At 47.1% G+C, this 26240-nt stretch overlaps 4 protein-coding genes across 15 annotated transcripts; 2 read left to right on the top strand and 2 right to left on the bottom strand.

Annotated features, from left to right (window-relative positions):
- Positions 1–208: 208 nt before the first annotated feature.
- On the top strand, positions 209–6256 carry tmem221 (transmembrane protein 221). The gene is made up of 3 exons (XM_069186205.1): positions 209–797; positions 3376–3461; positions 4568–6256. The coding sequence occupies exons 1-3, from the start codon at positions 481–483 to the stop codon at positions 5017–5019; spliced, it is 855 nt and encodes a 284-aa protein (XP_069042306.1). The 5' UTR covers positions 209–480; the 3' UTR covers positions 5020–6256.
- borcs8 (BLOC-1 related complex subunit 8) lies at positions 3512–11448 on the bottom strand. Of its 10 annotated transcripts, none has more exons than XR_011184052.1 (7): positions 11172–11448; positions 10334–10446; positions 8959–9023; positions 8750–8857; positions 6977–7052; positions 6702–6838; positions 3512–4250 (listed from the first exon to the last, which is right to left on the bottom strand). XR_011184052.1 is itself a non-coding variant. In XM_069186210.1 (6 exons), the coding sequence occupies exons 1-5, from the start codon at positions 11206–11208 to the stop codon at positions 6989–6991; spliced, it is 387 nt and encodes a 128-aa protein (XP_069042311.1). In that variant the 5' UTR covers positions 11209–11448; the 3' UTR covers positions 3512–4250; positions 6977–6988. The 10 variants fall into 10 exon arrangements, 8 of the variants coding, with proteins under 8 accessions (XP_069042311.1, XP_069042313.1, XP_069042314.1 ...); XR_011184054.1 differs by having other exon boundaries at positions 6977–7031; XM_069186210.1 differs by lacking the exon at positions 6702–6838.
- A 169-nt stretch (positions 11449–11617) lies between these two features.
- On the top strand, positions 11618–18614 carry rfxank (regulatory factor X-associated ankyrin-containing protein). 3 transcript variants are annotated; one of them, XM_069186207.1, is made up of 9 exons: positions 11618–11785; positions 13396–13647; positions 14340–14453; positions 15744–15809; positions 15962–16062; positions 16219–16344; positions 16746–16812; positions 17359–17439; positions 17745–18614. In XM_069186207.1, the coding sequence occupies exons 2-9, from the start codon at positions 13425–13427 to the stop codon at positions 17795–17797; spliced, it is 831 nt and encodes a 276-aa protein (XP_069042308.1). In that variant the 5' UTR covers positions 11618–11785; positions 13396–13424; the 3' UTR covers positions 17798–18614. The 3 variants fall into 3 exon arrangements, with proteins under 3 accessions (XP_069042308.1, XP_069042307.1, XP_069042309.1); XM_069186206.1 differs by having other exon boundaries at positions 13393–13647; XM_069186208.1 differs by having other exon boundaries at positions 13381–13647.
- On the bottom strand, positions 18573–21874 carry nr2c2ap (nuclear receptor 2C2-associated protein). Its single transcript, XM_069186209.1, has 5 exons — positions 21786–21874; positions 21222–21312; positions 20638–20743; positions 20317–20384; positions 18573–19416 (listed from the first exon to the last, which is right to left on the bottom strand). The coding sequence occupies exons 1-5, from the start codon at positions 21821–21823 to the stop codon at positions 19297–19299; spliced, it is 423 nt and encodes a 140-aa protein (XP_069042310.1). The 5' UTR covers positions 21824–21874; the 3' UTR covers positions 18573–19296.
- Positions 21875–26240: the final 4366 nt, after the last annotated feature.

Here is a 26240-nt window from a genome sequence, read left to right as displayed (position 1 = left end):
AGGTGATCCTTTTACGCTTTTACATTTGTACAATGTGCATTTTACATTGTTAAGCAAGCGTAAACGTTATGGGTATTTTTTTTTTTGGTGAACCTCATTGTAAAATTCCTCAAGTGTTTTTTTTTTAAATCTGGGATTTAACCCGCATCACATGCTCGGACTGAGCAACCCCCGCGCGCTCGGGACTCCTTCCTCGGCGACCTGATTAGCCGCCGCGCGCTGTGGGTGTCCGCCTCACCCTCGTGTGTGTGTGTGTCTGCGTGCGCGCCCGCAGGACTGATGGAGAGACTTTAAAACTTAATAATCAAGCGGAAACGGGAGCCGTTTACACCTTTCACGATTACTAGGCGCAGAGGAGTTTAGCATAAGAAGGAGAGGCGGGATGAAAAAAAACACCAGGCGAGAGGAGTTTAACGGCGCAGCTGAAAAAGAACTTATTTTGAGCACGTAGTCTCTTTGGCAGAAACTTTTTTTTTTTACATGCAACCAAATTCCACAATGTCCTCTCAGTACAGCCAACGCTCTTTGACGGTTCTGGCCCTTCTGGGAATCCTGTCGGCTATCATGTCCGTTCTGTCCGTCATTCTGATTTTCCAGCTCCAGGGCAGCCAAGCCGGGACCGCGGACACCCCCCCGCGCCTCTCCGGCATCCCAGCCGAGGTGTCCGCCGTCCTGCGGCCCGTGTCCACGGTGCTCACGGCCCTCGCCCTCACCCTCAGCCTCAGCTCTGTGGTGGTCTGCCTCTTGCACAGCTACTTCACCGCCGAGATCTGCGGCGGCGAGGACGACACGGACAGGTGGGTAACCCGGGCGTCGCTCGGCTCGGTGCGCAGCGGGTTCACCCGAGAGCAGCGTGAGGGAGCCGAGTCCACAGGTATTGCTCTTGTCCCAGCCTGATCTGGTCAGCGGTAAATACCGCTAGTGATAAAATACCGACAAAACGCTTGTGCTTCTGTGCTTTTGCCTGCAAGTGTTGTGTGATATTTAAATTATGCGCCGTTTTGTAACGCACTGTCCGCTCTCTACGATGTGGGAGCATCGTACTGTATCGTGCTTGTCCCCGGTGATCAACGCACACCCCTACTATACTAATTGAACATTCAGTTACAGTTCCGTGTGTAGCGCTGTTATTTTCCCTAGCCATTGGAAAAAAAAAACAGAAGCAAAAACTGTAGTCGCATTACGGCAGTAAAAGTAAACCAAAATGTTTATTTTGACAGAATCCGGCAATGTTTGGAGGAAAAAAACCCCAGCAAACTTTCAAACTTGAGAAGTGCTTTCAAAACAAATCGGGAGATGATATAGAAAGCACTGATCTACTATTACACGTTATCTGTAGGCCCTTTTATTGACTTTTATACTTAACTTTCTCCAGACTTGAGACCATGGCCAGTTCTTACAAAAAAAAAGGTGTCTAATTTCGCCTTTTCATAAGCAGTAACATACCAGCCGCATGCTTTCTGTTGTACCGACTACGTGTGTGGCGAAACCGTGACTTGGAACTTTTTGTCTGGATTTATTTACAGCTTTTAAAAATAAAAATAAAAAAAATCGCGCTAGTGACGCCGAATCCGTGGACGCCGCTGTTGACAGCGGAGGCCAAGAACTGGCATCCACGAGCCCCTCCAGTCTCCGCGCCTCGCCGGGACAATGGCGCCCCTCATTGCGCTCTCCGCTCACGTCGCCTGGCCCCGTTCCCACGTCGCTGGTGTCACACGGAATTACTGAACCGTCTCCCGAGCAGCGCGTTCACAGGAACCCAGTTGCCTTCCCCCCCCCCCCGCGTCGCTTTGTCACTTAATTCATGCACAACCCCCGCCTGCCTTCCTCGGCAAACACTCCGCTGCACGGAACAATAAATACTCTTTGTTTCTAGTTGCTATTTACAGCAATGGGGATGCTTATACCGTATGATGCTGGCTCTGATAATCACAAACCTTTTTTTTTAAGAAAAAGATTATCGTCAAGACTTCCTGTTACTCTTTCAACAGTCTCACCGGGATACGAATCCCACATTCGTGCGAATTCTTCATTCGTCTTGCATACGTAAAAGGCCGGAATCAGTTTCACCCAAAACCAAACCTCTCCTTCAGCTTAAGAAATCGACACCCTGCCGTTACACGGTTTACGGTGAAGTCCGCCGATATCCTGTTAGGATTTGTGGTAATAAAAAGAGGATTATCAGTAACAAGAAACAAACCCCAGCAGACTGATAGCAGTAGTTTGTCTTCAATGCACCTTTATTGTGTGTGAAATAAACAAATTCCTCACACTTAATAGCGCTTTTCTGGACCCTCCGCTCAGAGCGCTTTACAGGTCATGGGGATCCCCTCCACCAGCACCAGTGTGTACCCCCACCTGGATGATGCACCAGTCCACTCCCCACACACCAGCTCTCAGTGGGGAGGAGAGCAGAGTGATGAAGCCAGTTCAGAGAGGGGGAATATTAGGAGGCCATGATGGGTAAAGTCCAGGGGGGAAATTTGGCAGGACACCGGGGTAACAACCCTACTCTTTTCGAGAAACACCCTGGAATTTTTAATGACCACAAAGAGTCAGGACCTCAGTTTTATGTCTCATTAGAAGGACAGCACTTTTTTTTTACAGAATAGAGTCCTCGTCACTATACTGGGGCATTAGGACCCACACGGACTGCAGGGCGAGCGCCCCCTACTGGTCCCACTAACACCTCTACCCACAGCAGCCCCAGCTTTCCCAGCAGTCTCCCATCCAGGTACTGGCCAGGCTCACACTGCAGAGCTTCAGTGGGGCTGCCAGCTGGGAATTGCAGGTGTTATTAGTTCAGTACCTGCCTGGCCCTAAAACACCTGTGAGTGTCCTCATAACTTGGGGTCTCCGCTCCAGCTGGGGGGTTGTAACAGTGTGAAGGCAGGGGTGCAGTCCTGCACCTGTGGACACCCCTCTCCAACACCAACAGACACGCCTGCTGCATTTTCCCACGCTGAGTTCTATCACATCCCTACAGCCTCACCAGCACTCAGCTTGGGTTTCAGGTCTTCCGCACTGGGGAAGCAGCCTTTTAACCTTTGTGTTTGCTAAGTAACTTTGCATCCACAACCCCCACCTTTTCAACAGTAAGAAACACTTGCAAAAGTTCTAGTCAGGCAGCTTGCTTGTTCAGTTAAAGGCTTAAGGTTAGAGTTCGGCTGGGACAAATATCCACAGCTATACGGGTCCCCAGGTTGGAACCCTCATTCTTTGGTTTACTGCGCATATTTCTAAACTGTACTGTTGTTGTTGCATCACTAAAGTCATGGTTTGAGAGCACAATGACCCAAAGGGATTCACCGTGGATGTGCTTGGCTAGCCAGTCAGCATTATAATGGTCCTTCTCTCATGTCCCACCTCCCACAGGGCAGACTGGTTCCTATTGGACAGCCGGCCTGTCCGTCACGTGGCCATTGGCCTTTTCTGCCTGGGAATTTCAGTTTACTTAGCAGGTAAGAACTGGGGGGGGGGTGGAATCAAAACACAGCCTTGACTCAGTCGATATTTATTACTCGTTTTATTCTTCTCAAAAACACTGTAACAGTTTTATCATAAAGTGAATCTTGTAAAAGGATCCTGCGTTCTTCTAGTGCAAGGGTCAGTCTGCAAGGGGGGTAAAAATGGCGGTGCACAGTTACAAACAGAACTCCAGATGTCCTTGAGTGCGTACAGTTCCCATCTGGGGGTAGACATCCTTAGACAGTTTAGTGGGTATGCTTTCACATTGGGCATTTTGAGATTAATGTTAATCAACTTGCTGAACATTAGATGCAACTTGAATGCGAGTCTTTTGAGAGCCAGGCAAAGCCCAGGAGCCAGCTGCAGGTTACGAAAGGAGAACATGCTATTCCTCTGCACCTTAATGCACTGTGCTTTCCGCCTGCAGAGATTAGGAGCCTGCAGACTGCAGGAGTCTGGAAACTGGTTTCCAAGGGTTTTAAATGACAGTCTTCTCCCTCCGTCCACACACACACACACCTGGAACAATGAGGTCTTTCACGAACACACACTAGAGAAGTGTCCTGCTGTGGGAGTTGGCGCAGACCGGTCTGTGGAGTGGGGTGGCTCGTGTTTCTGCGGCAGGGGGGGGAACACCACCCTGCTGTGGCTGGAAGGCAGCGGTGGTCCCGCGATTCATCTGCGGGGAAAGACCTTCTCCGCAGCAAGAGCCCAGCCATCACAACCCCGAGCTTTGCCGTTCTGCACCGTCCTTCAGCACTGCGGGGTCCACAGCTCTTTTCCTGGGGGTGTAGAATGAGATCAGTGCACGGTCTCTCACGCAGATAGGGAAAGTCAAACTGATACAACAGAGAAGTTCTACAACAGGTGTGTTCGGCCCTGGGGCCCGCCTGTCTGCACTGTTTGCATTCCACCTCAGCGCTTCCCCTAAAATCAATCAGCATTATCTTAATTGGACCAATTAACCCATTTCTACTAACTCTGCAGATGCCACGGCATTAAAAAGATCTAGGAACCCAGCAGACCCTACAGAACCAGACGTCTCTATCCCGACGCCATTAGCCTAGAGAAAAACCTCCTTCTCTCTCCCCATGTGCAGCTCTGTCCATTTACATGCTGCTGGCCTTCGAGATCGAGACGGGCATCGCCAGCGCCTGTGTCCTGGCGGCGGGCGTCCTGGTCCTGCTCCTCACGGTGGCGCACTCCCTGGCGCGGGCGGCCCGTACCGCGCCGCGCGGCCGGGCCGAGCTCTCGCACACCGTGTACCAGAACGAGCATGAGGGCGGCCCGCGGGGCCGGCCCGAGATCCACCGCCAGCTCTCCTACCCGGCCCGGGCCGAGCCCAAGCCGCAGCCGCCGGAGGCCGGGCGCTCCCCGCCGCCCCCTGGTGGCCGCGGGGGCGCCACCGCGCCCAGGATGCACCGCACCCTGTCTGCGGAGTCGGGCCTGCTGCCGGCCCACTCCAAGCCCTGGAACGGCATCAACAGCGAGATGAGGACGGTGCTGGCCCGCAAGTCCGGAGGCTCGGGCAAGGACTCCACGCTGGTCTGACCTCCATGGCGCCGATGACCGAAACAGACAGAGACTGATGGGGGGTGGGGGGGCATCTTGGCTTGGTAGCTGCAGCGGCCCGACCCAAGCAGAAAATCCACTAGTTGGCTTCCAAAAGCAGAGCTAGATTATAGTCTCCCAGAACGCCCTCTGGCACGCTCAGAGCGATTACTACACTGAACGCGCGTGCCTGCAGCAGAACAAAAAGAAACGCGTTCCGTATTTAGCCTTGAGATGTAGAACGTAGGCTGATCTTGGGTCCTGAGTTTGGTTCCATCGCGCAGAGCCCTCTGTTTGGAGTCTGCATGTTGCAGTGTCCGTGTGGGTTCGGTCTGGGCTCCCTCCCACAATGCAAAGCTACGCTGGAAAGATTAATTGGCATCTCTGAGAGTGCTCCCCGCCCCAGTGAACTGGCAAGCTTTTTATAGGGTACTCCCACACTGTGCCCGATGGGTTAGACTCCAGCTCCAAAATGCTGATACATCATCTCAGTCTTTCCTAACAAAAATGATTTCTTGATCTAAAAACATCTGCAATCATCACACACTGTGACAGAACTGACAGTTCTGCAGAAAAAACGGTTTTGAAAAAAAAATGTATTCCTGCTGTTCCAACAGCTTCTCTTCCATCTTGCTTTTTTTTAAACTGAAAAATCTGACTTATTTAAGGAGGAGAAACTTTGGTGGTGACAATTTGTCCTGCAAACACTAATTTGGAGATTTTATCTAAATCCGAGGCTGCAGGTAAATGGTAATTGTCTTTTTACTTCAGAGAGAGAATTTTACATTGCCCTGCTGAAATATTTCCAGAAGATACAATATGGAGAATGTCACTACTGTGTTATCCACAGAAGTGCAGACTGTCTGTCTATCATGCACTACTACATTTTTAAGTGTTAGAGCTGGTAGAGGCATCTGTAAGCTTCAGAAATTCAATATTCATAAAATCAGACCACACCTGCAGGAAAAATTTAATTGAATGCCCACACTTCTTGAACATACCAGAAAAACAATGTCTATTCAAACTATACAAGCTGCAAGAAAAATAATTTTTCTGTAGTTGAAAGAAAAATACTCAAGAAAGGCTTTAAAGAAGTGTTTGAAGATACGTGTGTGTATGTACTGGTTTTCTTAAAAGATCAAAGGCAAGTTGTGAAATTGCAATTATATACAGGTTAACCAAAACTATTGTATTACACTGTGTGTAGATTAAATAAATAGTACATTCAGCTACTCAGGGGAAATTGTGGGACTTTTGTCATTCTTGAATTTAAACAACACAAGCAATTCTGGATCAATATCATGGAGAACGGAAAAGACAAAAAAAAACACATCATAGTGTTATTGTTCATGAAACAATAGTTTCATTCTACTATTTTAAGGAGCATGCTACTCGATGACAGAAGACTGCTACACCTAAAAGTACAAACCATTGCACTTGGCCAACAAGCTGTGAATTAAAACAAGTTTAAAATAAAATATATTTCAATCCTCCACCTGTTTACGTTAGAATATCATCACAGGCTAACTCAAATCATCATTCTGAAACACATCCTAAAATACGTAAAGGAAATTTGACGTAAGCTGAGTTTTAGACAAAAGAGAAACACCACCCCAGACCGAATTTCACGTAAAAAGGTGTTAGTGGACAAAGGTCTAGATTAAATCAAAACTTCAACCCACCGAAAGATTCCCAACTAGAAGACCACCAAAGCAGCTAGTCCTCGAGTAGGGATGATTCCTTCTGCTACTTATTTAGGGGTTTGGTTTTGATGATGGGTCTGGAATCGGTCAGTGCCCTGTGGCGGTGGGTCCAAGGTCTGATTTACCGCGATGAGAAAGGGGAAAGGTTTTGTTTTTTTCTTTGCACCACAGAGAAATCCAAACAAGAGACGGCAGCAAAGGCGTCCGAGCTGAAGAGGAGATCGGCGCGTCCTGCCGGCAGAGGGGCTACTAACCTGGGGGAGGAATCAGGAAGACGAGGGTGGGGTCGGCAGAGGTGGGGCGCTGGGGCTGGAAGAGGGGCTCGCGTCACTAAACCAGCATGCAACAGCCCCCCCGAGAACAGAAAAGAAATCATAAGTAAAACGGAGATCCCACGTGTGTGTGTGTGTGTGTGTGTGTGTGTGTGTGTCGGGCGGGGGGGGGGGGGAATCACAAACCTCAGCCCCTGAGGGCGGGAATCCTGCAGGATTTCGAATTCATTTTTTTACATCATTAGCAATCGGGACAGAAAAAAAAACCTCTTTAGTTCTTCACCTTAAACCTGGGATTAACTGTTCCAATTGAGAACCAAGTCTTCTTTACAATAAGAACCAGGAGAGTACCTGTTTAGAACGGCGCATGTTGAGCATCTTACTCAAGGATGCAACAGCAACCTCCCACCCAGAATCTGACCACCCCACTGTTCTCGGGTGTGTGGCGGAGAACGACAGCTCCTACTCCTCAATGCTGGCCTGATTAGAGAGCATTCAGCTCTTCTGCATTGGCCCTCAAGGGCTAATAAGCGCTAATTGCTTTTCCTTATTAATACTGATATCCTGTTTCACCAGTGGTGCTGCTGGACCAGTAGGGGGCACTCTTTCCTCCAGACCAGAATTTCCAAGCCAGTGCCCCGGGATGGTGCCACTGTGTTGCAGGAGATACTGTCCTTCATATGAGATGTGAAATTGAAGCACCGAATATTAGACACTGATCTCTGTGGCACAACTTGTAAGAGTAGGAGTGTTAACATGTTTGTCTTGGATGGGATCCAGTGCTACACCAATTTGAATGCACCCAACATGAGAAACTGGTCTCTGGAACAACAAAGCAAATGCATGAAACAGGATATTAAGATCAATAAGGAAAATAAATGCGTAGCATTAATTTCAATTTCTTGATACAGTGCTCAGGAGTCATATAAGCTAAAGCAAAGCACACCAGTGGGATTGTGCCCCAGAGAAGTCAGGAAAGGAGACCCTCAAAATGACCAGAGTTCCTCAGTCATGAACAATTCCTTTCAAGAACAACATAGCTCTCGGATGGCTCAGCTGAGGCTGTTAAACTTTACATGATTGAGCAACAGCAACTTTCCTGAGTAAACAGCAATTACCTATCGCACTAAAAAACACGCCTTTCATTCCCCCCAAAAAAATCCAGTTTCATTTGGCGATTGTTCGGTTGAGATACGAGTGCTTAAAAACGTTGTCAGGACCAACAAAAATCTAATCTGTAGAATTTTTAAAAAAAGGCAAAGCTCTTCACCATCTGGAATTGAATAATGGTAACATTGCAAATCTTTACCAAGCAGTGAGCTTCACACCACCTGCTGTTGCAATAAAGCCAACCATCCCGGCCACAAACTCTTCTCCCCCCTGCGCTCTGGCCAGCTGTACCGCACTGTTAGAGCACTGAGCACGAGACTCAAGAACTGCTTCTACCATACTGCAGTGCGCATCCTCAACAGCTGACTGTGCAGTGCCTCAGAACAGAAGCACCGCTGCGCTCTGGACTCTAGACTTGGCTACAATGTACTGTCCTGATTGATTATTTCTGTACATATTTATGCAAAGAATATTATTTACAGTTTTGCAATGTGTGGTGTTGCCTGTTGTACTGTTCATGTCCTGGAGAATCAGAATCCCACTGTACATGTAGAAATGGCCAGTAAGTCCATCTCCAGCTGGCTCTGGAAAGCGAGAGAAGGTGGTTCTAACTGCCCTGGGAGGCACCTCACCGTCGCCCCCTACCTGCGTCCCTGAGAAGAGTTAATGCTGTCCTTCAGGCCGATGGCCTGCCGGAGGAGCCCGTCGATGCTCTTGAAGTAGAAGCTGCTGTTGGTCATGCCCTTCACTGCGCTGGCACACACAGACAGAGAGAGAGAGAGAGCAAACATCACGGGGAGCCACCCTCTGGCCCGCCTGCCTCCTGGCCACGTGCAGGGCGAGGACCGCCTTACCTGCACGCGTATTCCACTGAGTAGATCGCCCCCTGGCTCTGCTCCTCCCAGCTCTGCATGTCCGTCTGCAGTTGGAGAAGAGGAAGAAAGTCATTCCAGTGAACAGCAGTCTGCAGCAGGAGGGTGCCAAGCACCAGGCAAATGCTTCACAGTCTAACTAGAGGGCTCGTGCGATGGTGGTTCAACACTCTCCCAGTACGGATGGGAACTGGATGGACAGGGGATATTCTTTGCACGATTACTGAACAGTCACGCTGACGAGTGCCGCATCCCTCTCTCTTCCTGATCTCCCCTCTTTCCTAGTCAGGTTATCTCCCATAACCAATCAGAAAACACGGGAACTTCACAGCCAGTCAAAGCTATCTACAAACTGGAACTCCACACAACTCAAACATATCTCCAACTGCTCAGCTGGACAAGACAGCCACAACAGGACCAACTGCTCACCAGAACTAAACCACAATGACAGCACCTAAGCTTACAACAGCAGAACCAGCGCCAGTATCCTTGCAGCTGTGCTCCTGCCACAGGGCTGTCAGCCTGTTCCAGCTTTTAATGAAGGAGTTTACTGAACGCGTCACTGAAAATGTGATTAAAAATGGCGCCCGTTTCCTTAGTTACCGTGGAGTTGGAAGATCTCACTCGTACTCAGCGTCTTCCGATCCACTGCTCCAGAGTACCAGGGGCCCCATAGTCGTTTACTGGCGACCAGACCTCTAATACTGTATCAAGTCATCAACTGTGAATGACCTTAAATACAACCCTATATATCTAGCTCCGGAAAGAGATTCATTGACAACTGCTTTCGGATCAAGGGTCAGAACTTGGTTTCTCCAAGAACTGAGTTTGACACCCCTGTTGTAAAACCGGAAACAGTTTGTAGGGATCATTGCCTTAAGGAGTTTCGGCCTTTTTAATTTACAGAAATAGCCACCATCACACAGTGTTGATTATAGAACAATAGCAGTGGTGACAACCATATACAGAATAACCTTTACATTGAGCTTCATTACGTCTGAGGTGCCCAACGCACTTCATATAAAGGCACAGAATAAGCCACTGAACCCAACACAAGATACCTCAAGCACATTAAGAGGGATTCTCACGTAATAATGCGAGTGCCAATTAAATTATTTAGCCCCGATTTTTTTTTGCATTTTCCACGGGTCGACACGTTTTCTTGATCAATAATGACAACAACGGATATGCAGAGTAAACTGATGGATCGCAGGGTCGCAGATGAACTTTTTTCCCGGCGGGTCACCCAATCGGTGCGGTTAGGCAATGTCCCAGCGTTTTCCCAGTCGAATAGAGCCCAAAACCGTTCTGAAACCGTTCACGCGAACCGAGCCCGGACACGTCCCCGGCGGCTCACCTTGTGCTGCACGAGCTCCGGCAGGGACCTCCTCACGTGCTCCTGCAGGCGGTACAGCGCCACCGAGGGCTCGTTGCCCAGCACGTACATGCTCTCGGTGAACTTGTCCGTCACTGGGCCGGCAGAAACAAACAGCTCAAAACACGCGTCTTCCTCTTGGCTCTTACCTCTGCCTGGGCAGTGCAGGTACAGTACAGCCCATCCCTCGCTAATGCTATAGCAACCTCTACAAGATATGACATCATTTTATTGCCCGTCCAAAAGGGTGGACATTCGAGCATCACTAGACAAAACTACAAAAAATAACACTCCGCATAATATAAATAGACATTAAAAACAAACAATAGTCCTAGACATGCAACAATACATACACGCACCTCGCTCTGCACTACAATTGCACATAATCTGCCAGCTCCCTACAGGTAACTCACAGGTAAGTCCGGAGTGTCAGAAATATACTACTTCAAGGGTACAGTTTCACGGTTTCACATAACTTCATATAGCCCCTCTCAGCCTGTTAACCATAATTTCTGACTATACTGTTGATTAATTGATGACGAACAGACACAGGCAAGAATGACTCTGTATCAGATACAGCCACGATGAGCGTCGTTATCTTTACGTACAACAAATTGAAGTTATATCAGCTGGTAGGGGGTCGATACCAAATGCAAGGTCGGTTTGATCAATTCAAAGACGACAGCGATTTTAAAAATATTCCCCAAACAGGAAACTGAATTAGCCTGTTATTTATCAAGAAAGGTAACCCAATTCCCAATCCCATTTGCAAATGCTATGCTCTCAGTTGTTGAAAAAGCCGCTTAGAAATATCACTTACCTCGCTTTACTTTAAGCTGCATCTCTTGGTCTTCCATAATTAATCGCAGTCTTAAAAGAAATACAACCCGCTTCCCGAACCCAAAGCCAGTGCAGTGTTTCCCAGTGCAGTGTTTGGAGTGTCCGTCTGTTTTAGTACCGAACGGAAACACGAAACAAAGGTTTAAGGTTCCTACATCCCGGACCTTTAGCAAACCCGAACACTACAAATACTGACGCTTTCACGGCGGTTGGTAAACTCCAAGGCCGGTGGTTGGTGGGAATGTCACGCCGATCACAGAAGTAACGTCGGTTTCCCTGTATCCAGCTGGCCGCTGCAAATATAGTCATGTGCGCTCTGGTATTCTTAGAGCATTTGCACACATTTTTTTTAACGCGCCCCATCTCCGATTAGAATGTATTGACAAGAAAACAGTTCCAAAGAATACAAAAATATATATACAAGCGATCAAATAAACAAAAGCATCTCAATTGCATCATGGGACTGCGTAAATCAACGGTAACTTTCGCTTTTGATATGCCTTGATCAGGAAGTTATAAATGTGGAGAATAAAACGATACATGAAGTGGCAGCGGTGAAACGCATTTCAGATTTCAAGAATCTCACAAAAAGAGGTAGAAGTTTCAAAGCTTTCTCCTGCTTTGCGCCATCCCTTGCGAGCAATACATATATTGTCTGTACACATGTGGGATCATTTAAACCGGGGTCAGAATTATTTTATTGCCTGCTACAGAACCATTATCAGATATTTAGAATCTTTGCATTACTTGTTGGGCAGAACGATGTTTCTTTTTTTGTTTAGTTAAAAAAAAATTACCAATGTCTCCCGTTAATCATTTTCTTTTTTCGCTATTGCAACATCAGCCGCTTGTCCGGAACCGATATGGCTATTGATGATATTATAAAATATATTTTCCTTTTTCTTTATTGACTTAAAATTCGCGATTTTTAGATTAAAAAAATCATACACACGGTGTATACTTTAGAATTACAATTTGGAAAATGTGATTTATCCACCCCACTTATTTAACATAAAAGGTTTCCAGCTTTAAACAAACAGTATCACTGCCAGCCTCTTGAAACTTATCGGCTTTATTCTGTAACATTTCTACAGGCAAACTGTCCCTGAAGTTCACTGTGAAGCTTCTCAAAGACAAATAACCATAGACATTTATCAGAATTTCATAGCGATTTTCTTATAATTAATTATTTCCTATTCATTGCTATTTAAAGAACCCTGTAATTATCAATTCTATACAACTGGGTATGTAGAAACCCCACTGGTCCACATAACACAAAATGTTCACATGAGTAAGTTTTGGGTCTGTCCTTTGCAGGCCCAGGTTAAGATCCCCATAGGTCTGTTGGAGAGCATCACAATTTTATATGAGAGTGGGGGTTTCCATTATGAGAGCAAATTGCTTGTACTGTAATAATCTTGGTGCCTGAATGGGAAGAATAGATTAGAAAGTAGATGGATAGATCCCTTCATACATACTGTGTGGTTTTAATGTTTCTCCATGCCAGGGATCTCCAGTTGTTATTCTGGAAGATCCCGGTCCAGTTTGTCGTACAGGTCTCCCTGAATCGCCTGTTTATATGAAAGATGAGAAAGCCCTCGAAATTACTGATGGGGCCGCATGGCGCGGTGCTTAGCAGTGCTACCTTGCACAGTTGGGGTCCTGGGTTCAATCCCACGCCTGGGGCGCTGTCTGTGTGGAGTTTGCATGTTCTTCACTTTCCTATCGCAATCCAAAAACTGTGGTTTAAGACAATCCAAAGGTGGTTTAACTGGCTCCTGGGAAAATTGGCCCTGGTGTGGGTGTGTGTCAAGCTTGTGAAACATTGGCGTGCTGCCCAGGATGTACTTGCCCCATTGCTTGCTGGGATAGGCTCCAGCTACCCAGTGTTGGATGCAGGGATTATAACATGGAGGGGTGGGTAAAGCACTGTGAATTAAACCAGTAATTTGTTCACTTAATGGAACTCTGGTCCTACAGGGCTGAAGGGGATTCTCAGTGTTTGGGTTCTGATGATCTCTATTAAAATACTAATAAATACTATGAAAATAAAACACTGAAGTGATCACAGTTAAATATGTCTGGGTGTTCAGGGATTTCTGCAGGTTAGTGGCTCTTGAGAATAGGTGTCAGAGAGCCCTGCTCCAGACGTGAGCGAGCTCGGTTCTGCCTGACGTGCCTGACTGCAGAGGACATCTCAGCAGGTGGGCTTCAGCCTCGCCCTGCAGGGCCCATGGACACCAGGAGAGGAGGCGAGGGGGGCAGCGGAGAGCCCAGAGATCCCCCCCCTCCGGAGTCTGCAAGCCGGGACGCCCACGATGTCGCTCCGGAGGAGACAAGGCCCCACCCGGAGGACACCTCCGACCCCATGGGAGACACTGTGGTCATCCACCTGTTCCCCGTCAGCCAATCAGAACTCGGCCTCGACTTGAGCTTGAACAGTGAACTGCGCAATGGTGCGTGTGCTGGTAGAATCGACATTACAATCACGCGCTGCAGGCCTTCTCTGCAAACCCCTGTCTCTCTCCCAGACACCTTTGACAGAGCCCCCCTCAGTAAAGATCACTGCATCTTTAAAGCTGGGCATGTATCTAGTGTAGGTGGGGAGCTGTGTCAGCATGCATAGTCTGCAAAGGAATAAGTAAGAGGTTTATTCCCTGCTGAAAAGTTTCGGCTGTGAAGCCTTCTTCAGGTGTGAGCCCGAAGAAGAAGGTATCTTCTATCAGAATGTATCAGATAGAATATATCTCTCTGATGTGCTGCCAGAGATGTTCCTCTGAGTGAGTGTGCTCATGTTACACTCTTTTGGGTGAAAAGTTTCCCTTATTTCATGGGGGACACCAAGAGTCACCCGACCTCTGGTTTTGAACCAGCGGTTTGTAGTGTTTCTAGTCCTCTACCTTGGTATTGCACTATATTACTTTTTCTATTAACTGATGAAGCAGAATAAGCTCTGTTGTTTCACACACCCATTTGTGGCTACTTGTGAAATTGTGATGCTGCGTTGCACAGGGTGTGGATATCTTACGGAAGCTGCCTTGGATTAAGGCGCCTGCTCACTTATTGCCTGCTTCATGAATAAATGACAATCACAGGAGGGTCCCAGTTCAAGTTGTGCTGTCAACTGGGTTTTTTTTTGTTTCCCCAGGTGTGGATGGCATCTCAGAGAGCAGAAGTGAAGAGGGCCAGTTCAGACACTCGACCACACTCACCAACCGCCAGCGTGGAAACGAGGTCACCGCCCGACCGGCCACCCTGGACAGTGAGTACAGCCGGACACCACAGCAGCCAGCGTCTTCACATCCATAACACGTGTTTAACACATCCCACTGACCATGTAAGCAAAGGTGAATTCAGGATGCAATAAAACCAAGAACCACGTCTTTGCCCCTTGAGAAAAATGTCTAAAGAGAACGATAATAAACACACATAGAGGCCTAAAGAGCAACACAATAGGTCCTCCTTTCAAAAATGGAATACCATAGTAAAACAGACTAAAGCGGAGTAAATGACTTTAAAGCACATCGGACGCTATCGTGAGAAGGTTGGCTTTAGCGCTGACATTAGTGACAATGTTCTACTGAAAGGTCGGCTAGCTCTCCGTTTAGTTTCTAGGCAATTAAGAGGTCAGTTATGTTATCTACTGGTTAATTTATTCACAAACAACATAAAAACGGCTTTTACAACATTGAATGTACACGATATGCATTTCTGCATTTTATCTATATGAGGTTTTTTCTGACGGTACGCAACCCCCTGCTTCGTGCGTTACGACACAACACGACCTTAATAAAAGAGGCTGAAATGACTTTTCTTGTGGCGAAACAAGAATTGCATCAATATTTTTGGTCTCCTTATACATCTCTATAGTACTTAATAGCTACTAAAACTTTTGCTTTTCTTCTTTTGGACAACTATTTAACATTTATTGCTAGAGCGCAATCAGATAGCGTGTCCTCTTCACGGCCGCCTGCGAGCCGCTTCTGTTTTTTCTGCTACTGTAGGGCAGCCTGGCGTGCCATAAAGGGGGAAAGTCTTTCACCATCACAGCCTGATATTACTGTAGAGCTTCGGACTATTGAACCGGGTCTTGCTGGAAGACAAAAGAGGACAATTATAACCCTTACGTTATAGAGAGACAAATAAGCACTACGCAATCATTACAAATGCTTTATATACACGTTTTATTTTAACGTGCTTTAACGGAGCATTTATCGTGCTCCTGGTATTAATCCGTGCATCCTTACTTTAAAATGTGAGCAAGGAAAGAGCAACCCAGGCGTGTAGTTGGAGCCGTTTCCCTGGCTGCGTTCAAGAAACAGCTGGATGTGATTATTGGAGCATTTAGCTTTTCACTACGTAGCCTAGATGGGTCGAAGCCTTCCCTGTGTCGCCGTTCTTAACTCGACCAGCGTGCGGAATCTGTGCAAGGTTTTTGTCCGACGTCCACGGGCGGTGCTCGGAGTTGTACAGGACGGCGAACCCGACACCGCAGTTTCAGAGCGCGGGGGGCCGGACGTCTGAGGCCTGTTGTCTCCCTTGTCTCCTGCAGCGCTGTCGGTCCAGCAGCTGGCCGCGCAGGGGGAGATCGTGCAGCTGACGGAGCACCTGAGTAAAGGTGAGCGCGCCTGCCAGTAGAAACACGGCTCATTGAGCGCGCTGCCAAATTTACAACAAAAAATAAAATAATGTTGCTCTGGGGGGTTTCTGGAAGGAACAGAGCGGCGCAACATTTCATAATTACACGGAATACCTTCGTGTCTTTCGCAGACAGTTTCTTGATCAACAAGCCGGACGAGCGTGGCTTCACGCCTCTCATGTGGGCGGCAGCCTTCGGCGAGGTTGCGGTGGTGAACCTCCTCCTGGAAAAGGTCAGTCTCCCTTGGGGCCCAGCTTGGACAGGCCGGCCCGTCCAGTTTCCTCATTCCAGAAGACCTCACCTGGACATTGGCTCTCCGAGCTCTGCATTATCGAAGGCCTTAGTGGCAATGCCTGTTGCCAAGGCCTGATTGTGCCTGTGCTTGCAGGGAGCAGATCCCCACCGGCTAGCCCGGGAGAGGGAGAGTGCCCTGTCTCTGGCCAGCTCTGGAGGCTACACCGACATCGTCAACATCCTCCTGAAGAGGGGCGTGGACATCAACACTTACGACTGGGTATGGGGGAGGGCCCAGACAGTACCGCACTGTCCTGGGTGGACGGTGCAGACGATGATACTGTAGCAGGTGATCCGTGCAGAAGGGTCATCTCCTGGAAATAAGAATTTCAAAACCCCTGACAATGCAAGACCAGCAGAGCTCTGCCGTTCACTTTGTATGCTGTGATAAGTCCATGCAGACCAAGCACCCCAAACTACAGGGGCACGTAAAAGATCAGGACAGTATGATGAGATAAAAGTGGATCACTTACTAAAGAGAGAACAGATCGGCGTTCTGGATTTGTAATATACATGGTCTGACAGTGCCACAATACAGCTCTCTTGTGCTTTGCACAGATTAAACCACCTCCTTGAGCACAGCACCTAATCCAGGTTTTTTCACCTGCTCTCATTCCTCAGAACGGAGGAACTCCTCTGCTCTATGCAGTTCGAGGGAACCACATAAAGTGTGTCGAAGCTCTCCTGGGTGAGTAGTACAACCAGAGGGGTTAAAGGTAAAGCTAATAAATATCAGTTGCAAATCTCCAATCTTTTATCGGTCTGCCACAGTGGGAGGGTGCTGGATAGGTAGTCAAAAAACAACCATCCTTGGGAATGCAACCAGGAACAATGCAAATATTGTTCAAAGGCATACGGTGTTTTAGAAGTTTGATATGTTGCACAAAACAAGCATTTCTGTGCCGGTCTATTCCAGAGCTAGTCTTGCTTTGACATTTTGAGAAAGTTCATACAGGACACTGATGTTATGGCCCAGACAGGAACAGGGAGAAATCGCTTACCATTTTACTTTTCTTTTTAAAAGACTTGGCAGGAAACATAGTCTATGTTTTGAGGAGCATATATTTTGAAAGCCAGAAATGTACATGCTTCACCCATCAATACAGGGTGACGGACATTAAATTAATCTAGCCCGGACACAAACCACGAGCTAGCCAGGGCTGGCTCCGAAGGGGGTATGTAGTCCTTGTATGGTGTATATTAACAAGGCTCTCTGGCTGGTTCTCTCCTCCAGGTTGGGGTGCAGACCTGACGGTGGAGGCCGATTCGGGGTACAGCCCTATGGATCTGGCTGTTGCTCTTGGACACAAAAAGGGTGAGATCCACCATCAGCATGAAAACACCCCAAATTTCCCCCCTTTTGCCTGCTGACAAAAGCACTCAAGAAAATACACTGCAGAAGAACAGATTAAGGTTTATTCCTTGCTGAAAGGAAAAGGAAAGGCTGCGCTGCTTAAATGTTGTGGCTCCTTTCTTGTCTTACTTCCACGGAATACATTTTTATCTGTTCCTTTGCAGCCTAGGCATGCTGACACAGCTCCCTGCTCCGACGCCTTTCGAGAAAACACATTGCAGCACCTGGCAGAGAGAGATTCTATCAGATGTGTTTTCCCCTTTCAGTCCAACAGGTGATCGAGGCCCACATTCTGCAGCTGCTGAAGAAGAAAGAGTGAGGGCCAGTCCGGGTCAGACGCTCTCCCATGACGATGCTGAGTCAAGCACTGCTGTCTGCTGGCAGACTGCACCAGGAGGTACCAGCCTAGCGAAGAACTCCAGGGAAGGCACCCGAGCCGAGACATTTCCTTAAGCACCTTATCACTTCCTGGCTGCAAGCAAACCTGGCCTTGAATGATGCATTTTGCTGAAAACATCAAAGATTGCACTATTTTTTTTATTGATTTCGTTTTCTGAAAAACGGCAGCGTGTGGGTGGCTGGGGTACACCCTTTCCAATGTGAATCGAAGTCCAGAGCCGTGTTGTTTTGGAGAGTCACACACATTCAGACAAAAAAGCATAGAAGTTTCACACATCCGGGATTTTGAGATCAGCAACACATGAAGTAAAGCTCCAGTCTACAGACACAGATTTGCTCGGCAAAAGAGAAAAAAACAAACAAGGAACAGCGCAATGCTCAAATACACAGTATCTTAGGCTAAGGATTGGCAAATGGGATTTTAAAAATGGGGAGTCTGGAAAAATGAGGAGTTGCTAAATTATTTCTGTCCCTATTATGTCATTATTATATCAGAAATGAACTGAATATGGTGTTAAAGTTCTTTCCATTAACCAAGAGATTAAAATGTTTGGGGAAAAAAATAATTCTGAACAAACCAGACTGCAGTTTCTCTCCTCGTTTCAAAGCAAGCAATAGCATTCATCATTCTCCACACTGCTCATTGTCTTTAAATGCACCTAGACAATTCTGGCACAAAATACTGAAAAACTCTCTTCATCACTCAATAAAAGAATGTTTATTGAGAAAAAAAATGACATTTATTTTTTCACCTGCTTTCTTAATTCTTAGATTGAGAGGAAATAAAGGTACAAACAATTTCCACAGATGTGGGTCTATGCATTGTCCAGAACCCATATAAGACAAGATCACTTTATTGGCACTATACAATTTCTTGCAGTAGGAATTTGTCTTTTCGCAGACCCCAGCTTGCTCTCCATGAGAGACACAGACAGGGAGAGAAGCCTGGGGTCAGAGCGCAGGGTCAGACATTGTACAGCTCCCCTGGAGCTGTTGGGGTTAAGGGCCTTGCTCAGGGGCCCAACGGAGTGGGACTCTTCTAACGGCCGTGGGATTTGAACTGGCAACCTTACAGCCACAGGCGCAGAGCCTAGGCTACAGTGCCGTATGTCAAGTAGTCTGCATTAAAAAAGATCCATAGGTGCCACAAATTAACCAGAAAGAGAAACATTATCTTTGGTATTAAATGCAGATATATATTAGGCACCCCTTCCACTGTTGCTAGGCTGTTTCGTTGCACAAGTTTTTCTGCATAGATCAGGATTGCCCTCTCGGGCTCCAGCTTGTAACACGTCTTTGCAACAGGTCTGTGTGGCTGAGACGGCCTGTGTTTTTTTTTCCCCCCCTGTGGACCGATGTTTCACCCCCCTCTTCCTCTTTGCAGACGCGCCCCTCTTTCTCCCACAGCAACAAAACCCATCAGGCTCGCTCTCCCAGGACGTCCAGCGCGTACACCACCACTCTCCCGAAGAAGTCCGTGCTGTTCTCAAACACTATTTTTAGCCTGTGCGTGGGGGGGGCTCCCCGGATGGGAAAACTGTGGGTGTGGAGTCAAGGAAAGGACAGGAAAGCCACGCTGGAGAGGGTTTTTTCCAGGACCGTTTGGGGTTGGAGGGGAGGGGGGATAAACAGGACACAAGGGTGGACACATGTCCAGGCCTGGCCAGTCCTGGAATGGGAGGTTTGCACTGTTAGAGGACCAGAATATTCAAGCCAGCGTCCCAGTGTGGTGACAGAGAAGATTCTGATCTTTGCACATTAAATATACTATGTGAAAGCTCGGTTTCCTCTCCCCAAACTAAGCTGTATTAAAAACAGCCAGAATTGCAGTGCCTAACACTAGAGGAGGTTTTGGCTCGGATTGAGTCTAAGAAAATGCATCGTTTCGTACAGTGGTGTACCTGGACAAGCGGTTTCTTCTTCCTTACTGCTTGTGATTTGACTGAAGGTGAACCAAACTAGCTAACAAAAGCAGCACACAAGCAGGACTCTTTATGTATATATTCAGTGACAAAAAATAAAATACCAAATATTTATTAAGGGAGGCAGAGTGGAGCAGTCGTTAGAATTGCTGCCTTGGACTTCTGCACTGATAGCGGACTGGAGAAGATTCTGATCTTTGCACATTAAAGATACTTTGTGAAAGCTCGGTTTCTTTTCACCCAAACCAAGCTGTATTAAAAACAGCCAGAATTCTAGTGCAAAACGCTAGTGGTCATAACATTTCTATATTGTAACCCTGGACTGAGTCTAAGAAAATGCAAGGCTTTGTACAGTGACGCACCTGGACATGCAGTTTGTTCTTCTAAATGTGTGCCTTATCCCACGCCTGTTCCACAGACCTTCTTTCTACCCACACACTCAAGCACAGCCAGATAAGACATCCTCGACATGAAGAGAACGCAAGCCAGCTGTTCCCAGCAACGCTACGAAGGATATCTGTAGTGAGTTGTTGTCCTCTGGGTAAAAATCTGTCAGCTTCTCAGAATCTCCATCTTTCAGGCAGCCTGGAGGGAAGAAAATGGCAATATTAAAACTTACAGGGTGGTGATGATATGCAGTGTGTTAGAATGCATGGCTTTTATGACACTGTTCATGCCTCAAACGATAAAATGTAGACACCCGCCTGCTTCACTGGGTGATCAACTGCCGATTTTTACAGATCACTTTAAGCGCTGCAAAAACTACTGCAGTGATTTCAGAAAACAAAACTGAAAAATGCTCATCAAAGAAGTCTCGGTAGGCGTGTGAGATCGATACCTTCCACTCTGCACGTTTTCCCTGCAAATCCGCCTTGAAACTGCACCTGCAGCTCCGAGACCCTCACGGCCTGTGGGAAGTCCAATAACACCCACTGGGGGGAGCCCTAGAGCCAAACATAACAGCGACAGAGGGAGGCAGACTTGAACGGAACCGCATTGTTGCTCGATTTTCCTTACTGCTTGTAATTAGACAAAGTAATAAGTGAAAACGGCAAACAAGCACGAATCTTTATGCATACATTCGGTGACAGAAAAGTAAAATAAAAAATATTTATTAAGGACAGCAAGGTGGTGCAGTGGTGAGCACTGCTGCCTAACAGCCCTGGGGCCCTGGGTTCAATTCTGGATCCGGGGTGCTGTCTATGTGGAGTTTGCATGTTCTCCCTGTTCTCTCCCATAGTCCAAAGGCATACTAGCAGGTAAAGTGTCTTCTGGGAAAATTGGCACCAGTGCAAACGTGTGTGTGTGTGCCCTGCGATGGACTGGCATCCCCTCCAGGGGATATCCTGTCTTGACTACATGGGCTCCAGCGCTCCTGTTGAAGTGGTTAGAAAATGGATGGAGATATTCATTTAATTTTACCTGATCCGAGTTCCAGCACGTTTCCTCGTCGGAATCGAACATGTACTTCTTTCCAAACTGCTTGACGTCTCTGTTCAGAACAGAGCTCACCCTATATATAAAAACACAGTCACGCAGCAATGAACAGTGCAATTCGCCTTATGTTACCGCTTTAAAACTTTCTCCAGCAAATCGGACATCTAACACTCGCAGTGGCGAGAAGCACAGCACACACTGCCACAGTCAGATTGCTTTTCAGGTGTCACGCATTTGACAATTAAGTTACAACACACTGCTCCAATCCAGGAACTAACTGATGTCTTGAATAAAAAAAAAATAGGCGATAACATACACAGCAGTGACAATTCCGAAATAGAATACGTTTTCACGTTGTACATTAACTTTAAAAGATTAAATATCGTTGTTTCTGAACGTGTTCATCCGGTTAGAAACACACGTTTATGATACAAAGTCCTGAAAAATCACTTTTAATAATTTCAACATAAAGTACATCATAAAAACAATACTTTCTTTTTCAGACAATTGTTTGTACACTCCAGTTTAACATTAATTGGTTATTCCAACCTGCTTACTGTCTCGCTGCAGATCAATGAAGCCGCCATGTTTTCATTTCCGACTCTTTGGGCTTCTTGCCGTATTTCAGAATGACCGAAGCCACGAGTGTTTTACGACAGTTTTGGCAAGCGGTGCAGAAGGCTGTTGTCCGACAATGAGGACGAAGAAGAAAAATTATTGACGTGAATGGTGTCGTATCAGCAATAAAAAAGGAGAATCGTGAAAATGAAGACGAGCTGCAAAGGTGAGTTATTTTTAGATGAAATGTGAAAAACAAAACTTATTTTTTTTACGTTCAACACGAATCGACCTTGTTCGCCTATATTCCTCTAGATGGCAGTGGAGTACTTTGGTTGATGCTTTAAGTCTTCAGTGGTATTTATTACAGGAGGTAAAAAAGCTCAAATGAATTAAAGTTCGCGTAAGATAATTCCTTCAGCAGACATCTTCCTCTGTTTATCTGGGTTTATGTTTTGTAGACCTTAGATAAGCAGTAGTGTTCCCGTGTATTTGAATGGCGCTGGCGTGATTGCTCTTATTGCTAGTGTAGAAGGTTTGAGGAAAAGCTCACCTGTTTTTCTTAGTCCCTTGGCGCTGGGACTGGTCTGTTTTTCATAGCTCAGGCTACAGTACTTATTGTTTGGGTAACGTGTAAAAACGTTTCAGGTTTTATAAGGTAACTTGAAATTCCTGTGTCCTGGAATAATTCCTCTCCAGGCTTGCACAGGCCAAGGCTCTTAAAGATCACCCTGGAAGATGTGTAGTGGGGCAGCTGGTGCACAGTGGCCGCTGTGTGTCTCCCAGGTGGGGTTGCTGGTGCACAATAGCCGCTATGTGTCTCCCAGGTGGGGCTGCTGGTGCACAATGGCCGCTGTGTGTCTCCCAGGTGGGGGCTGCACTGCAGTGCTGGTTGAAGTGTAACGTGCATAAATGTGTGAAGTACTTTGCGGTGAAAAGCACCTTGGACGTGTCAGAAATCCTCATTATTAAATAAAGCACAGCACTTCACAAGGCTCAGTCTGTGCGCCTTATAGTCCTTTCCTGCCTCGTCTCTTGGCTCTGCTATTGCTTTGCTGTAGCAGAAATTCATTTGATTCTGCAGATTCGAACAAACCGCTGCAAGAGAACAAAGTAAGAACGTCTTTTCTTCTTGTGCCTTCCCCCCCAAAACCTGTCACCTTTTGCATCCTCTATATCCGCAGCAAATAACGGGATGAGCATTGTGCCGGCTCTGGATTTGAACTTTTGTATCCTCTGGTATTAAGGGCTCTGTTCACATCCACTGGTTTCCCTTGATAAGGGGCATCGTCTTTCTAAAAACCATGGCCTGCCCCCAGTGGGCTCAGACACCCCTCCCCTGGTGCATTCCTGGTGGCGGTGCTTGGAGGGCTGGGAGTAATCAATACGTCTGAATTAATAGCCCTGGTGGAGCGGGGCTGAGGTGAAAATTTACCCTGAGGAGAGAGTCAGTGGGGTCGCAGCTCAGGAGTGCTATGTTGAGCGCCTCTGGTCTTGTACTGTGCTGCAGTAACCCTGCCTGTGAAGTGCATCTCTGAACCTGAAGCCTCTGAGTGGCTTCAAAGGGGGACTGAGGGATTGATGGGAGCCGTCGTCTGGCTTTCAGGCTGGTTCTGTGATTGCACAGCAGATGAAATACTGGATGGAAAAGGTTGTTACGGTGGTGTTGAGGATGGATGTGACGTATGATTTGGCAGGGCAGTGCAGAGTTGGGGCAGTGCTAGGCGTGGCTACCTCCGGGTTCAGTCCAGGACCCAGGCTGCTCTCTGTCTGGAATGTGTATGTTTTCCCCGTGTCTGTGTGGGTTTCCTTCGGGTGCTCCAGGTTTTCTCCTGCAGTGGACAAACATGCTGGTAGGTTAACTGGCCCTGGTGTGTTTGTGTGTGTGCTCAATGATGATGATAATTCCTTACACTTTTATGGATACTCCACTCACAGCACTTTACAGGTAATGGGGATCCCCTCCACCCCCACCAGTGTGCAGCCCCACCTGGATGGTGTGACAGGAGCCATAGTGCACCAGTCCACTCCCCCACACACCGGCTCTCAGTGGGGAGGAGAGCAGAGTGATGAAGCCAGTTCAGAGAGGGGGATTATTAGGAGGACATGACTGGTAAAGGCCAAAGGGAAATTTGGCCAGGATGCCGGGGTAACACCCCTACTCTTTTCGAGAAACGCCCTGGGGTTTTTCATGTCCACAGAGAGTCTGGACCTTATGTCTCATCCAAAGGAAGGCGCTTTTTTACAGTATGGTGTCCCCCGTCACTATCCTGGGGCATTAGGACCCACACAGACAGCAGGGTGAGCGCCCCCTGCTGGCCCCACTAATACCTCTTCCAGCAGCAGCCTCAGTTTTATTCCAGGAGTCTCCCGTCAGGTACTGACCAGGCTCACACCTGACTGACTGGTGTCAAGTCCGGGATGCATCCTGCCTTGCGCCGGTTGCTTGCCAGGATAGGCTTTGGCTCTTCCCCAGCCCAGATTTGGGCCAAACAGTAAGAAAATGCAGGTGGCAGGAGGTGGGGGGGAGGGATTTTCACTGTCTTTCCCTAGAACTCTGGATTCCTCCAGTGAGCACACATGGTGGCCTAATAGTGCAAACAGTTCCGCTGGCTAATGCCACTATTCTTCACACTACCACGAGTGTTTGTGAAAAATTCCTGGAAACTTACAAAAAAGTAATAACCCAAGTCTGCCATGTTTTAATAGTGTTGATGCTATATCTGGCCAACCTAATTCTTTTAAAATGCAAACAAAGCTCACCTTTCTTTAAAGATGTTTACTGTAAACTAGGCTTGTGTATAGGCACTCATGTACGGTCTTGCTCGCTGAAGGTTTTTGTGTAGCGGTGGAGATTTACTTGTATGAATTGCAACCCCGCCGGGCTGATATAAGCTACTTCTTTTTGTCGTGTCATAAGATAAAAGGCATTTGCCGGGTTTAAAAGGCATGTATTCACCAGGTCTGCTCACTAAGCAGCCAAATGCTTTCATGTGGTAAACAGGCTTTACTCTCTAAATGACAGGCAGGCACACCAGCTCAGAGTTTGCACGAGCTCCTGTTGTATATGGTGCTGCCAGATTAAAGTCAGACTTTAAATCCTGGAGGTTTATCTAAAGCAGGCATATTCTGGCAGCTCCGCGACACTCCTCATCATTTCTGATTTTTTTTTAAGAAGGACTGATGGATGGGACTGAGAGGGATAACGGGACACTCGGATTTCATACCGCCTGCTGGATCGATCTTTTTAAACAGTGTTTTGCAGAGCCTTGCAACTTTGGTATCCCAGCGGGTTGGAACATGGCAACATTTTAAAAGGTGACTCTTAACACGCTTGTCTCCAGCCGAGAGGCTGTGAGGCAGCTTTGATTTGTGAGTTTTGACTTTGCCATTTTGCAGCCACTGCATCTTACATTCTGGGCTGGCAGAGGTTCTTAATTAAACCATTAGGAGGCAAAACGTTTGCACAATATGGCTGGCTGCCTTCATTACAAAAGCACAATTGCTGTTAATTTATTCAGTTACATCTGCAGACAACAGATTTAAATCATCGTCTGCTCGCACTTGTGGTTAGGAATACGTTTCCTTTCATTATTCATCCGGGCACGTTTGGAAAGCAGACTGGCAATGGGGAGGAAACCACTCTGCTTTGTTTACTGTTCAAGAGAAAGCCGGAAGGTGGAGAAATCGTCGTATTTCCATGCCCTGCTCATGAGGGTTTGTTGAGTCTGTAGAAGCTGGGAACACCCTCTACAAAGGGCTGTGCCATTCCACAGGCTGTGAGTCACACACATTCATCACACTTCAGTCCTCTCCAATTCATCAAAAAGTCAAATGCCAAACGCTGATGGAGTTAATTAAACAGGGACATTTTACCTCCAGATGAGTTTCAGAAACATGAGCCTCATTGATTTGAGAAATAGAAAAGCTGATTCCTGTCATTGATATATTTGTTAAATTACTCAAACTTCAGCAGGCTGCTCCAAAATACTGAACCTGCACATTTTGGTGCTTAGAGTGCAATGTAAAGTACTTTTTTTTTAAATGCATTTAGGAGGACTAAAAGGCAGGTACCACTTCATTACACTGAGGGCCGCTGGTCTCAATAGGATTTTAGGAGTAATGGCTGGAGGGAGATTTTCAGATGAAGATGCTAACAACCCAGTGGACTGCTGATGGTGCTGAATGCTCTCTTGTCATCTGCAACTCTTATTTCTTTACTCTATTATTTCTGTATCTCTCGACACTTTTTTTAACTTGAGAGAGAAAAGCTGTTATAAAAGAAAGCTTGCAGGTCTGCAAACAGGAAAGGGCCGATTCCTGGTGTCCTCAATCAGTATGGTCTCACTCTTGGTTTTTCCTGTTCATTCAGCTCACAGAAGGCCTGACAGGCCATCCTAGTGAGTGTGACTGGGGCTTTGGCAGAGAATCTGGCCCTCTGTAAAT

This window comes from Lepisosteus oculatus, chromosome 29, assembly GCF_040954835.1.
Source record: "Lepisosteus oculatus isolate fLepOcu1 chromosome 29, fLepOcu1.hap2, whole genome shotgun sequence".
Taxonomy (NCBI): Eukaryota; Metazoa; Chordata; class Actinopteri; order Semionotiformes; family Lepisosteidae; genus Lepisosteus; species Lepisosteus oculatus.
The sequence above is the reverse complement of the archived record's forward strand: the minus strand, read 5'-3'. Positions and strand labels throughout refer to the sequence as shown.

Coding starts and splice junctions, on each gene's coding strand:
- tmem221 (XM_069186205.1), top strand. CDS start 481: ATGCAACCAAATTCCACAATGTCCTCTCAGTACAGCCAACGCTCTTTG. Junction 798..3,375: donor GGCGAGGACGACACGGACAG/GTGGGTAACCCG, acceptor CACCTCCCACAG/GGCAGACTGGTTCCTATTGG. Junction 3,462..4,567: donor AATTTCAGTTTACTTAGCAG/GTAAGAACTGGG, acceptor CCCCATGTGCAG/CTCTGTCCATTTACATGCTG.
- borcs8 (XM_069186210.1), bottom strand. CDS start 11,208: ATGGAAGACCAAGAGATGCAGCTTAAAGTAAAGCGAG. Junction 9,024..10,333: donor CGGAGCTCGTGCAGCACAAG/GTGAGCCGCCGG, acceptor CTCCAACTGCAG/ACGGACATGCAGAGCTGGGA. Junction 7,053..8,749: donor AACTCTTCTCAGGGACGCAG/GTAGGGGGCGAC, acceptor ATGCTGGTTTAG/TGACGCGAGCCCCTCTTCCA.
- rfxank (XM_069186207.1), top strand. CDS start 13,425: ATGGACACCAGGAGAGGAGGCGAGGGGGGCAGCGGAGAGCCCAGAGAT. Junction 15,810..15,961: donor GACGGAGCACCTGAGTAAAG/GTGAGCGCGCCT, acceptor TGTCTTTCGCAG/ACAGTTTCTTGATCAACAAG. Junction 16,063..16,218: donor TGAACCTCCTCCTGGAAAAG/GTCAGTCTCCCT, acceptor CTGTGCTTGCAG/GGAGCAGATCCCCACCGGCT.
- nr2c2ap (XM_069186209.1), bottom strand. CDS start 21,823: ATGGCGGCTTCATTGATCTGCAGCGAGACAGTAAGCAG. Junction 21,313..21,785: donor TGCAGCGAGACAGTAAGCAG/GTTGGAATAACC, acceptor TTTTATATATAG/GGTGAGCTCTGTTCTGAACA. Junction 19,417..20,316: donor AGGACAACAACTCACTACAG/ATATCCTTCGTA, acceptor CTCCACACCCAC/AGTTTTCCCATCCGGGGAGC.